Source organism: Prionailurus viverrinus, chromosome B4 (assembly GCF_022837055.1).
Source record: "Prionailurus viverrinus isolate Anna chromosome B4, UM_Priviv_1.0, whole genome shotgun sequence".
NCBI lineage: Eukaryota > Metazoa > Chordata > Mammalia > Carnivora > Felidae > Prionailurus > Prionailurus viverrinus.
The window spans coordinates 52,541,748-52,556,171 of record NC_062567.1 but is presented as its reverse complement, the minus strand read 5'-3'; the positions used below and the strand labels follow the sequence as shown (position 1 = coordinate 52,556,171).

At 36.2% G+C, this 14,424-nt stretch overlaps 1 protein-coding gene across 2 annotated transcripts in view; it reads left to right on the top strand.

Annotated features, from left to right (window-relative positions):
• ABCC9 (ATP binding cassette subfamily C member 9) overlaps positions 1–14,424 on the top strand; it is a 143,917-nt gene that overhangs the window by 60,340 nt on the left and 69,153 nt on the right. For both annotated transcript variants that reach the window (XR_007154077.1, XM_047867417.1), the window contains exons 20-23: positions 7,564–7,602; positions 8,982–9,083; positions 10,757–10,841; positions 12,045–12,125. Coding sequence is in view for 1 of the 2 variants with exons in the window: in XM_047867417.1 (XP_047723373.1) it covers positions 7,564–7,602; positions 8,982–9,083; positions 10,757–10,841; positions 12,045–12,125 (307 nt within the window). In the remaining variant the exon portion in view is untranslated. The remainder of the gene's footprint in view (positions 1–7,563; positions 7,603–8,981; positions 9,084–10,756; positions 10,842–12,044; positions 12,126–14,424) is intronic.

Genomic DNA, 14,424 nt, shown 5'->3' with positions numbered 1-14,424 from the left:
ATTAGAAAACAGTTTCTTACAGAGGGTTATCATGGTATAAACTAGTATGATTGGGATTTTGTAAAGATAGATTTTCAAAGTTAAAAGGAATAACATTCAAAGAAATAATTTAAAAACTTATCCTATATTAAAAGAAGTTATGGAAAACTTACATTATTCATAAAGCTTAAATGCAAAAGAGCTGTAATGGTTCACTGTTCAGTGAAGAACTACCAAATAATCTTTTAAAAAATCTTCATAAGGAGCTGAGAAATCAGCCATTTCTTTTCACACCCAACTTAAAGTAGGCACTAGAAATATCTAGTAAGAGGTACATGGATAGGTCAAAGTGGTGTGTTATGCCACTGTAAAGACATGAAAAAGGAGGTATCTAGCATGGTGCTTCTCCTGAATATTTGAATGGTGGTCTTTGAAAAACATTGTGGTAATGAAGTGACTCAGAACCATAATATCATATAATTGTGCAATAAAGTGTTAAACCAATTTACTCAGTTTGGCTTACCTAGTAGATTCCCCATAAGCAGTTTATGAAGAAATTTGCTATAGCTTATCTAAGAAATTGGATTATAGACCAGTGTTTCTCAACCAAGTATGATTTTTCTCCCAGGGGAGATATCTTTGGTTGTCACACTAGGGAAACAGGTTTTCCTGATCTGGTTGGTATAAGCCAGGGATGCTGCTAAACATCCTACAATGCACAGGACCCCCTCCCCACTGCCCCGGCAACAAAGAATCATCTGACCCCAAATGTCAGTTGTGTCAAGGTTGGGAAACCTTGCTCTAGATCTATAGACGTTTGTTAATATTTTGCCCCTACCACTGTGAACTCTATTGTTGCTTACTCTGCTGTTTACATACACAGGTATGTCTCAAGAATGAGTAAAGACTATTTAAGAGCATTTTTAGAATAGAGTCTATGTTAAACTCCAGGTAAGAGATGGAAATGCTTGGATGTGAAATTTGAACAGGAAACATCCTATTTTAAGTATCATGAGTGAAAGGAGGAGGTTGGGAAATGTTGAGTGTACATTTTATTCCTACTGGACCAATCTAAAAAAGACAGTAGACATGAAACTGTTTAGTGAATATCCAGAAGAGAGCTTGGTAAATAATTGCCACCTGCAGTTTGCTTCATGACAAGTTCTTGTTGATCACTAAGATCAGGCACCAGGCAATTTGCCCTGCCACTATCTCCTTCCATCTTGGATGACTAGAGGTTTTGAGAAACAGATTTTACTGGATTAAATTCTATTTTGTGACATGTACAGCCATCATCAAGTTACTTGGGTTTTATTTTCACCTTTGTTTGTCATTAAAACAGAGAGAAAGAATGGGAATCAGTGACAGCTTGAGAAGCTCAAGAAGCTTGAGATTTATTTTCAGACCTCTAGGATGTTCTTCTAATATAGTCTTCCCTTGTGTTATTTAGGATTCCACTTAGGCCAGATCAACTTCCAATATTATCATTAATAATCTTCATCATTTTTCTAACTGATAAATAAATGATATGAGAATTAGGGAAGTATTTTACATAATCTAGTATTTTTTCTTTTGCATTCCTACCTCATTTCACAAAGGTAGGAAATTATTTTATTTAAAGTTACATAGTGTAATAAAGCTTGAAAAATAAAGATAAAGATATCAAGAAAAATTAAGATTTAAATAATAATCTGAGAAGTAAATAGGTAAAAATACATGCTCTGGAGTCCTGTGTATTGATAAAATATGGACCACAGATTCCACTCTGAGCTTCATTGAAGCTAAGCAAAGAGGAAACTAGAGATAAAAACATACACTTACTCAACAGAGGTTAAGAAGTCTCTCTCATGAAAAGAAAGAAAGAAAGAAATCTCATGGATCCCAACAATAAAGCTAATAAAAGATTATGTCTTAGAGATGGAGCCAAAGGGATGAAGGTGTGTAAAAGGATTTTAGATAATTCTAAGTATTTATAAAATCCTCATAACTTAAAAATCATCTTTTTATGAACATTGCCTTCATTCACTATACTCCCATCTCTTAATGGCAGAAGGACTAAGATTTTCTTCAAAAAATGTTTGTGTTGGCTTAGGCACACATGGCTTAAAAAACTAAGCCTCTAAGAGATTGGATAAGCTAACACAAATTCTATTTTCCTTTATTACAAGAATTACTTTTTTTTCTTCTATGGCATCCTTAATATCTGATAAAACATATTTTCCTATTGGTAATATTCAGAAGGTACTGATCTTCTTTTAAAGAGTTATTTATAATTACTCTTCATTCCATAAAAGGCTGTTGTGCCTCACCCAATAAGGAAAGGCAGAGAAATGTTATTAGAGCAAAGCTAATTTAGAAGTTACCGATATTGATTGGTTGATGAAGTACAAAACCTAAGAAGTGCTTTACTTCAACACACTGAATTGTTTGATGTTTTTTGGAAGCTCAAAAAAAAAAAACCTAATGAACTAAATGTTAGCATAAGGTGTCAAGTGCCTTGCTGCCATTATTTCACCACTGCATGTATCTCTGGCTGCATGAATTTTATTTTTAAATGTGCCCTCATAGACTGGCATGAGCAAAGTCCAATAAGTACTTGGTCCTCTTGTGGTGATAAATATTTACTTTAGGCAGGAAAGAAGGTATTGCTGCTCACCCAAGGCACACCTACATGAGTAGAACCAAGTGTACAAAGACCTCTAAAGACATTTCTTTGGAAATTGCTACCTTTGACCTAGTCAGCCATGTTGTTACCTCAGAAGAGAAAGGTCAGAGAAAGGAGGAAGGGACTAAAAAATTCTCCAAAATTGTTAGAATGCCAGGGTTTTTATTTCTGCATCTGGGTGTGCTCTATATTTGTTGAAAAGCAAATGCTCTACCTGAATGAATTTGTCTTGATAAACAATACAACAATGAAGTTGTCTTGATAAACAATAATTCCTACTGACATCTTAGGAGCTAGAACTAAAATGCTCTACCTGACAAGTGGTTCCAGTGACAGAGTCTACACTGTGTAATAATTTTGATAATCATGTGAGACACAGCCATCATTTATTTTTGTTTTCCTTTTCTTTTCTTTCTCTCTTGCCCAGGCTGTCAACCATCCTCCTGTCAGGCCTCATATGTGCTGATGTTCTATCTTCTAACATCTTGGTGTAATCAGCTTTATAACAGTGGTTCAGTTATTCTAAGACCGGTGAATTGAGGAGTTACTCCTTTTCATGTGACTTTACGTGGTATGAAGGAATAATAACACACTGAATCAGCTTTCCTGGATTAGATGCAGTGTAGTGTGTTTGGGCCCACATCTAGCTCCCATTCTTCTAAATATTATTTCTGATGTAAGCTTGCAAAGCTTCACTCTTTCCCATTCCACAAGGTATCAGCCATGATACCTGAAAGCTGCTAGCTACTAAGTTTAATTTTTATTCTTGAAGGAAAATACACACAAGTCCTGCATACAGAAGGGGATTTTTTCCACAAGGGGATTTTCCATCTGGCCTCTTTGTTTTCTCTTGCTGCTTTCAGTGCTATTCACTACCACAGTGAATGGTGGAGGATGGGTCTGGACATGGACCCAGTGATTTTCATGTAATCGTTAAGATCTGATGTTGAAATTCAGAAATAAGTGTATTTGTTTTGTAAGAGAAAAAGAAATCCTTTGAATTAGATTAAACATATTGCTGTTGTGTGAGATTATAGAGGTGGTCTCTAGAAGTTAAGGACTCTAATATTACTCATTAAAATTGAAACAATAGGGTTTCTTTTTGTTTGTTCATGGAGGATGACTACCTACAAACGGACCAATATCTACCATATCTTCCTTACTCTGAGACTAGTATATCTTTGACATACAAATCACTGTGGTAATTGTTGGGGAGGAAATAATTGAACACACTGTTCTCATGAAGCTTACTGCTTAGCAGGGAAGGCCACGAGGAAGTAAGAAAATAATTTCATAAGTAATTATTTGGTCAAATTTTTATAAGTGCTACGAAGAAGGACAGAGTTTTATCAGAGCAAATAATAGGTAACCTTACTGAGCTGAGTCTGTGGGGTCAACAAGCCTTTTTTAGGGAGATGCATGAATGAATGATACTTGAACTTATATTTTAAGGATAAACCAAAATTAATGAGTCAAAAAGTAAAGAGCCGTAATACAAATGGAGATAGAAGGTGAAGAAGAATATTCTGATTCTCCTTCAGTCTTTCTGTGGTCTACTGTAGGACACTCTTCCTTTACTTGGCCTTATATCTTTGACTTCAGTTTCTCCCTAAGTATTAACACACCAGTGTACATTTCTGGCCAACCTCTTTCTTCTAAAGATCTAATAGCTCCTCCAAAAAGTCTTTATATATAAACTGAATATTGAACACATCTAAACTGAGCTCATATCCCTCATTATCTCCAATACCTACTTCTCCTGTATCTTGGCAGGAATGTGTCCCCACCCACTGAAATCTGTTCGTGGATGCCCAAGTCAAAGCTCAAAGATCCAACCTGAATTCTTCTCTCTCTCCATTGCCCACACAGTCCAACCAGTCACTTTTCTTATGTCTGTCCTTAACACTTTTATGCCTATACTAATTGTCCTAGTTCAGGAGAATTGCATATGTGAACTATTCACAGTAATAATCCCCTCACCTTTCTTCATACTGTTATGAGATGTACCTTTCTGATATGAAAATCTAATTACTTACCTCTTGCTTATAATTTTTGCAGTTGACTGGCCAAGAAATATTCCAAAGACCTTTGCATACTATATCAGGACCTCTCATGATCTGGTGCCTGTCTAATCCCCCCACCCTTAGCACTGTGTTCCAGTAACCCTGAACTGCAAGTTGTTTCTCAAATGCACACACTCCTATGTAACTCCTTTCCTTAGATAGTTAGTCTCACTTTTTTTCTAGTGTCAAATCAGATATTATCTCTTTGACAGAGCCTTGTCTCATTCTCCTAGGCAGATTGAAATGTACTGTCTCTTCTGATCCCTCTGAACTATGTTTAAGTAACTAGTGTGTTATTGGTCTCCTTAGTAGACTGATACACCCTATATCCAAAGCATGTTCTTTTTCTCTTTATCTGCTTTACATCTAGTCCAGGTCCTGGCTCTTTTCTACTTTTATTAGTGGAAAAACAGCACTCTCCCATTTCTGTCTCTGTCTCTATCGTGTTTCTGTCTATCTTTCTAATTTCAACTCCCACCCCCAGGTACCACCCTGGCCCCTTCCTTTTGTAGATGAGAAAAATCTTCACAAGTTCTTTCCAGTTCCTCTTATTCTCCTCTTGTCTCAGTCCACTGCACTCTGGTTTCTACCTCTGCCACTCCACTGAGACTATTCTTATTAAGTCCATAGTGGCATCCTAATTTTTAAATTCACTGTGTACTTTTTGACCATTGTGTTAATTGACCTCCTGGTCCCTTGATATTGTTGCCCATAAGTTTTGCTTCAAAATGCCTCCTTGCTTAATTTTGACTCACAGGTGAGTTTACCTCAAAGCATTTGCCTGCTCCTCTTGGTCCTTTCTTCAGGTTTCTCTTCCTTAGTCATTCATTAAATAGTGATATCTTTCAGGTTCTAACTTTGTCCCCTTTTTTTCTGCCTCTATGTATACTCTCCGGGCAAGCAGATAAGTTCCGATGAATTTAGTTTTCTCTATTTGGTCCCATTCCTTTCTTCTATTATGAAACAAGCTACAGAGTAATCCATTAATTTCTACACCTGCTTCTTTTCATCTGTTTTCTGTCTTCCTCAAATTAACTAAAACCGTTGAAGTCATTCATTAACTTTTTACCATTTAAAAAAAATCCAAATTACTTGGGGCACCTGGATGGTTCAGTCAGTTGAGCGTCCATCTCTTGGTTTTGGTTCAGATCATGATCTCATGGTTCGTGGGTTCAAGCCCTGTGTCAGGCTCTGCACTGGCAGTACGGAGCCTGCTTGGGATTCCCTGCTCTCCCTTTCTCCCTGCCCCTCCCCTGCTTGCTCTCTATCTCATTCTCTCTAAAAGTAAATAAATAAACATTTAAAAACTACAAATTTCTTCTTTTAATATAGTTTATTGTCAAATTGGTTTCCATACAACACCCAGTGCTCATCCCAACAAGTGCCCTCCTCCATGCCCATCACCCACTTTCCCCTCACCCCCATCCCCCATCAACCCTCAGTTTGTTCTCAGTCCTTAAGAGTCTCTTATGGTTTGCCTCCCTCCCTCTCTGTAACTTTTTTTTGTCCCTTCCCTTCCCCCATGGTCTTCTCTTAAGTTTCTCAAGATCCACATATGAGTGAAAACATAGTGTATCTGTCTTTCTCTGCCTGACTTATTTCACTTAGCCTAATACCCTCCAATTCCATCCACTTTGCTGCAAATGGCCAGATTTCATTCTTTCTCATTGCCAAGTAGTATTCCATTGTATATATAAACCACGTCTTCTTTATCCATTTGTCAGTTGATGGACATTTAGGCTCTTTCCATAATTTGGCTATTGTTAAAAGTGCTGCTATAAACATTGGGGTACATGTGCCCCTATGCATCAGCACTCCTGTATCCCTTGGGTAAATTCCTAGCAGTACCACTGCTAGGTCATAGGGTAGTTCTAGTTTTAATTTTTTGAGGAAACTCCACACTGTTTTTCAGAGCGGCTACACCAGTTTGCATTCCCACCAACAGTGCAGGAGGATTCCCATTTCTCCACATCCTCGCCAGCATCTATAGTCTCCTTCCTGATTTGTTCATTTTAGCCATTCTGACCAGTGTGAGGTGGTATCTCAGTGTGGTTTTGAAAATCCAAATTTCCTGATACTAAAGCATATTATAAGCAAATATCACTTGGGAAAATGTAGATTTCATTATTTTTGGTATGTGAGCAACTTGGGTCAGAGAATAATCATTATTATTCAGGTCTTGAATTCAACTACATTATTCAAATTTAAAACAATAAAATGAATAGGTGTTTTTTCCCCCATAATATAGATATAACTAAATGTTATTAGGAAAACATCTCTTTGTACATAAATCATATCAAACAATAACCATACCCAAATGTTGTGGTTTGACCTATTGTGCATGTCTATCTTTCTTAGGATTCCTTAAGGACCAAGCTGTGTCTAAACCTTTCAAGTTTAGAGCCCCAAAAGTAGTTCTTTTTTTCATGCCATAGGATGGCTAATTAGGAATCTAAACAGATTAGATTTCAATTTTAAAGGTAGGGAGACTTTGGAAATACCAAATCCTTATACAGACTAGGAAACTATTGTAGGAAGATTACCTAAATTTATACAGCTAGATAGAACAGAGGTGGTGTAGAACCGAGGTCACTGTATGAACCCAGATGTTGTAATGAAACAGAACAGTGCTATCTATCTTTTGGAAGCTTACTAAGCAATTATTTCCTCACTGATTAAGACATAAAAGAAAATTATTATTTGTCTGGTTTGTCTTTGAAATTAATATCAAAAACCATTTGGGAAACATAGCTATTAATATGTCCAATGTTTATTTTATTTTTATCTGATATATGCACACATTCATTCTTATATTTATATTTCATAATTAATGAACATTGTTTGCCATACTTGCAGTGTAAATGAATCTGAACCTTCTTTTGAAGCAACCAGAAGGTATTATTTCTATTTTAATCTGCATTTAATAAGAATAACTTTCTTCCTCAGACTTTACCTAATACTCAGACTCTTACTCCTAGTCATTTTATTCATTCTGATGATGTACCAATTTATTTATTAAAATGTACCAACATATTTCCAATAGCAGTGGTTCCCAACATTTACAGTCTGCTAAAAAAATTAATTTGCCGAACAAAGTGGCCCATTGTGTCAACGGTTTTCCTCTCCATGAGTCACAGATGTCTCAACTTTGGCCGAAACTCAAACTGTTCTTAGTAAATTGTTTTTGGGATTTCATAAAATAAAAGTACAAGAATATGTATATTGTTTATGAGTTCAACAGTGATGGGATCTGTCCATAAGCTAGAGATGGAAAGACCAGGGGGAGAAGAAGAAGACATGTCAGAAGTTGGGAACCACTGTTCTACTGCACATACAATGATCTCAGAGACTACTAGCATACTCTATATCATCATATCTTTTAAACTCCTAAGACATGTTTTGGGATGATCACTGAATATTTCTAATTACTCCTTTTCTTAACCTTACTATCTTTTAACCGTGATTCCTTAATTAGTACTTACAGACCATGAACTAACTGTGGAAGTGTGACTTTTAAGCTGACCCCTTTCCTACCCCAATTCCATCATCTTCTTTATCTTCAACTCACATGTATTTTCCTGGTGATTGCAAATTAAAGTCTGATGTATAGACATCTGGTAGAATGTGTAAACCAAAAAAAAAAAATGGGGAGGAGGAAGAGGCTATAGTTTTTAGGAAATAAGCTATTTCAATATGTTTTGAAATATGTAGCTTTTAAATGTGTAGTTATTTCAACATTGAAATGGATTCCTCAATGTATTATTGCTTTGAAATAATTATATATTATCTACTACCTTAAAACATTGTTAACATGAATAAGCCACAGACACAGGACCAATTAATGTCTTTTTCTAAGGTCTGCATATAAAATTCAGAGTTATGTAAGGTGCTTTTAGTATAAAGTAAAATATCAGTGGCTATTGGAGAGAGTGTATTGCTATTGACCTTTTAATTATTTTAAAAATTGTAGTTATTTTACAAAATAAATTTCCAACCTATAGTTTATACCTCTAAACACTTCTTTAGCATAGCAAAATCAAATTTTGCACATTGAGGAACATTTTGATTAAATTCTAACCTTTCTAATTCAGGTGAAATACTTAACCATAAATAGTAAGTTCGGTGGTTATTAAAATATTCTTTCTTAGAAGCTTTCCATTTCTTTGTTTAAGATATTTCATCAACTTTTGTTCTTCTTAGTTTTACTAAAATACACATACAGCACAACATCCTTTTATACCTTCGGTGTTTTGTTTATCTTTTCCATTTTCCAGTAGGAACAGGTATTCTGTGGCTTACGCAGCTCAAAAACCTTGGCTATTAAATGCTACAGTAGAAGAAAATATTACTTTTGGAAGTCCTTTCAACAAACAGAGGTAATTTTGAATGTAAAATTTAGAACTAAAATGAGCGACTATTTCTAATGCTTATGTTTGGTCCATGGTTTCTGGAACCTGCAGAGCCATGCCTTCCTTTCTTCCCTGCATGCCCTGTTTCCATCTTCATCACCAGGTCTTTTGAGTCAACTTTTTAAATAGAAGTCTGACTGGACATTTCAGCCCATCCTGTATACTTATTGTACACCAAAACTAAGCTGCTGAAATGGAATCATGAAGGGTGGAGTGTGGAGGGGTGGAGGGGCTGGTGGTTGGGAGGGTGGTGAGGTTATTGATAAATAGAAGGAAAAATCCAAGGAAGAAAGAAAGTTACCAGTGGAAAGAAAAGGAAGAATGTGGGATCTGAGAGGTTCTAGTTACAAACAGCAGCCAGAATACACCATCTCTCAACCGTCTTTAAATACCACCAGAGTGTACAAAGGCATGACCCTTAAGCCAGCCTCAGAAGGCTGGGTCTTAAAACCCTCAGCCAAACCTTGAAAGTTAAGGAGAATTAGTTCAAGGGGGAGGCACAGGGAAGGGAGGGAAGAGGAAATCAGATAGTGTGGGAGGAAGAACTTAAGTTACATGGGATCATTTGGGACCCTGGGAACAAACCAGACAGAAAAGGATTTTTGTATATTCACAGTGGCAAAATGGATTTAAATTAAAGCTGAGTTGAGGTAGAGGATGCCTTAAAAGCCAATTTGATATAATTCTATGCATTCTGGGGAGGCACAGCAAGTTTTAGAAAGGGGAATAATGAAGTAACTGTGATGATTAATCTGAAAGTGTAATGATAGATACATAAGGATGAATCTGCACTAGGAGCAAGGAGACATTTAGACATTTGTTGGAATAATTATCCAGGCATGCAGTGTTCATTGCCTGCCCTTGGGGGTGACTGCAGAAATAGAAAAGAAGAGACGGCTGACAAAAAAACAATTCTTGAATAAGAATGGAAAAATAAGAGCAGGGAGAAGAAGAGGGAAGAATCAACAATGACTTTTTAATATTTTAAGACTAGGTGATTGAGAAAATGAAATTATTCATATTTTCCCTAGTGCTCCCTATCTCCTATACTTGCAATTTATCATTTCCAGTCCAGGCGTTAAATCTGTTCAAGTATCATCAATCCTCAACACCTTCCATTTCTCTTCCCTTCAGCATGCATGATAATATGCACAGACACCCACCCACAACCTGTGTTTTAGCTCTTGTGAGCCTCCTGTTGTCCCTGAGATGCACCATGGCCTTTTCACCTTCATGCAGCTCCTGAAGTCTCCCTCCTTTCCATCATTTTCTTCCTAACAAGTTACAACCCATCTTCCAGATACAGCTTACATGTTGCCTCCTTTGCAAAGACTTCTTAGAGTGGTCAACCATTTCTTTCTATGTATGTTAGAAGCATTTTCCGCCTACATCAGCTGTAGCACCTAATAAGATCCATTTTATTATATGTTTCTTTATCAGCCTTCTCCATTTACTAGTTTTATAAGAGTGGAAACCAAAATCTATTTATCTTGGTTTCCACAAACCCAATGTAGAGGCGAATAGATACCAAGTTGTTCAACAAATGTTGTATTTTGGCTTCCAAGATATTGAACTTGGGACTTACTTTATGGGTAGTATATTAATAGTGATCTAAAAATTCAAAACAATTTCTCCCAAAGGTACAAAGCAGTTACGGATGCCTGTTCTCTTCAGCCAGATATTGACTTACTACCTTTTGGAGACCAAACTGAAATTGGAGAGAGGGTGAGCTATGTATAGCTTAATTAAATAAAACAAACATCTAAAAAAGTCTTCTGGTTGTCTTTAACCTTTAATGGAGCATAATGAAATCTGAGAGCTTAGGGGCTGTGCGTTGTCTTAGTGGCAGGTTCCGGAAATAGGAGCACAGGAGCTTTAATGCCAGTCTTCGGTATCTGTTGGGTAACCACCATATACTTAACATTGTGCTAGCTACTAGAGAGTTCTCAAGGAAAATAAAGCAGTTCCTGCCTTTGATCAAATGTATTTTTACATACTTGGAGTTGAAATTGAGATTGCTTCCGACTTCTTCCATTCTTGTCAACTTCTATTTATTCTTGTTAAAGTATCCTTTTTTCTTTGTGTAAACATGTTTAATGGTGATGTCATACTGTTCTGAGCAGCTAAAAAATATTTATGCCTGCATACAATCTTTAAAACAATTTTGGCTAAATTTTTTAAGTTTATTTATTTTGAGACAGAGAGAGAGCACTCATGGTCATGAGATCATGACCTGAACTGAAATCAGGAGTCTGAAATTTAACTAAGCCACCCAGGCGCCCCTATAGTCAGTGTTATTAATGGCTGTTCTTGATTGCAGCATAATATACTGTTTAAGAGCATGGACTTCTCTGAGCCTTAGTTTCCTTGTGTGTAAAGTAAAGGGAATAATGCTAGACATTGGAATTGCTACAAGGAATAAAAGAAATAAGGAATGTAAAAGCATTTACACAAGTCTGCACATACTAAGTGGTCAATAAATACTAGTTTAAAAATTGTTATAATTGGTACTTGTTTATAAAAACATATTGCTGTATAGACTGTTGAACATAATTGGCAATATAAATTTTAAGAGGTATATGTTAAGTAAACTAGAGATACAATTTGCAAAACTAGTAAAAATTTTGGAATTGCTGGCAGTGTTTAGTGCTAACAATGTGTTTGGTTATTAAAGCTTTTGTACAGCAGAGCTGTCTATCAGAGTGAAAGAAGAATTCATGTTACCACTCAAAAATTCTCTTAACTATGATTCAAGTATTGACTAATAGACAATTTTGATTTTATCTTACTAATGCTATCACAATTTAATCAATAAATTACCATTACTTTAAAATTTTTGAAAAACAAGTTTGTATTTTAAAGAGAATTCTTCACCGTCAGATCATTTGCTTTTGGAAAGGTTGGATACTTACGGTTATTCTTCTCTAGGGCATCAACCTGAGTGGGGGTCAGAGGCAAAGAATCTGTGTGGCACGAGCTCTCTATCAAAATACCAACATTGTCTTTTTGGTGAGAATATGATCTTTGTTTCTACTTCATGTTTCCCTCTGGACAAATGAGACTTTAAAGATTCAAGTCAGGTTACTCAAGGAAAGATGGGTTAACTTCTGAAATAATAAAGAACATAAAGGAAACAAAATCTCACAGTACAAATCAGATCAACCCATAAGGCTGAGAGTTGGATTATCCAGATTGGTGTCCAAGTGACTTAGGTGCCCTAAATTGTTGCTTATGTGAGTTTCTTAACCATGAGTATCATTAATGGAAAAGTCTGTATAGTGTTGGATCAACTGGACAAGATCATATGCCTTCTCATTTATGTTGGATGACAAAGAAAGAAAGGCTAGAAAATGCACTCTTGGTGGATATAGGGGGAAGTAAGCATAGTACTCCATTACAGTGGTGTGCAGCTCAGACTGTGCATAAGCTTTGACTGAGAAGCTTTCTAAAACTATAGAAATTTTGGTACCACCCTTGACCTACTGAATCATAATTTATAAGGGCAGGGTCTAGAGCCTGGGTCTTAAAAAAAGCTACATAGATGACCCTCCTGTATATACTGGGTAAAAAATCTTGTTCTACCTATGGATCCACAAACAGATTTTGATGATTATATTGATTATGAATTTTGCCCTAGTTTGGTTCCTCTAGCAGGAGGTAGCCAAAATAACTGAACTTTTAAGTAGTATATTAGACACCAGCAGAGTATGTAAATGCATCATTCCCCTGCCTTCTCCTTCTGTGCAATTATTAACCATCTGTAATTCCGGTTTCCAGACTTCTTTATAATTTTCATTCCATCTAAAATCTATAAGCTCTTCAAAAAGTAGGTTGGTTTTGAAGTCTCTCACGAAATGTGGATCTATTGCTGGGGATAGGAGTAGAATTTGGACATACTGGAAATTCACTTTAGGTTAATCTCCCTAAGAGTACCTGTCACCAAAATTCTCCAGAAAAACTACACCACAAAAACCATAGCAAGATCTAGCAGTAACTTATGTACTTGTAAATCCCTTCCATAGTGGATGGACCTCCAACTGGAAATGACTTCTCGAATTTTAGGATCAGTTAATAGCTGAACCGCCTGAAGACGAAGTGACTTGGAAATCTGAAAGAGACCAAGGTCTTCTGGGTCTAGTATTCTATCCCTGTTCATTCCACTGCCTTCAATTTAGTGACTGTTACTTATTACAATTGTAGAATCAGTTGAGAGTTGTTGAGAGTTGGGGTGTTGAGAGTTGGGATATCCAGATTGGTGTCTGGTTAACTTATTCAAAGAATTCATAGGGTTAACTTATTGTAGATTCCCATCCATTCATTATAGGATTACTTTTCATATTGCCTGTTAACAGCTTTTTGATGACTCTGAAGACAGATTGCTTTACTTTCAGGTGGCCTTTTTGGTCACTGTATACGTTTCCTATTGCTGCCATACCAAATTGCTATATTTTGTGGTTTAAATAATCTGATGGTTCTGTAGGTTAGAAGTCTAAAATGAATCTCACTGAACTAAAATCAGTGTCGTTAGGGCTGTGTTCCCTTCTGGAGGCTCTAGGGGACAATCCATTTCCTTGCCTTTTCCAACTTGTAGAGGCTGCCCACATTCCTTGGCTCATGGCTGCCTTCCTTCATCTTCAAAGCCAGTAACTTTCTATCTCTGACCATTTTTACTAGTCACATCTTCCTCTCTTCACAGCTAGGAAAGTTCTCTTCTCTCAAAGATCCATGTGATTAGTTTGAACCTATTTGGATTATTCAGGACAATCTTCCAATCTAGAGGTTTTTAATCTTAATCATATGTGCAAAGTCCCACTTGCCATATAAGGTAACATTTACAGGTTCTGGGAATTAGGATGTGGGCATGTTTGGGGGCCTTTATTCTGCCTACCACAGATGGCTCTTATCGGGAAGTTATTAAGTGATTAAAATCTACTTCCTTGGATTTTTCATTAATTGGTTTTCCTTCTGCTTCTACAGCAGCAAATATATTTCTTTTATGCAGTCATATTCAACATTTTAATATTATTTTCATAACTTGTCTTAATTTACTTTAAGCTAAGCAAGTTTAGTATTTTTAATTCTTCCACAATAATATAATTTTGATAACTTCTCTTAATCCTGGGTATAATAGTATTTGTCAGAGTCCCTTTGAAAAAGTGTGTTCTAGATGCACTCTGATAAGCTTAGATAACCTTACAACTATTGGATCTTATGATCTAAATATTTACTTCATTGCAACCTGTAATTGAATATTTTAGCAGCAAAAAATATTATTGATGTGTTTTAATAATTACCTCAGAATTATATC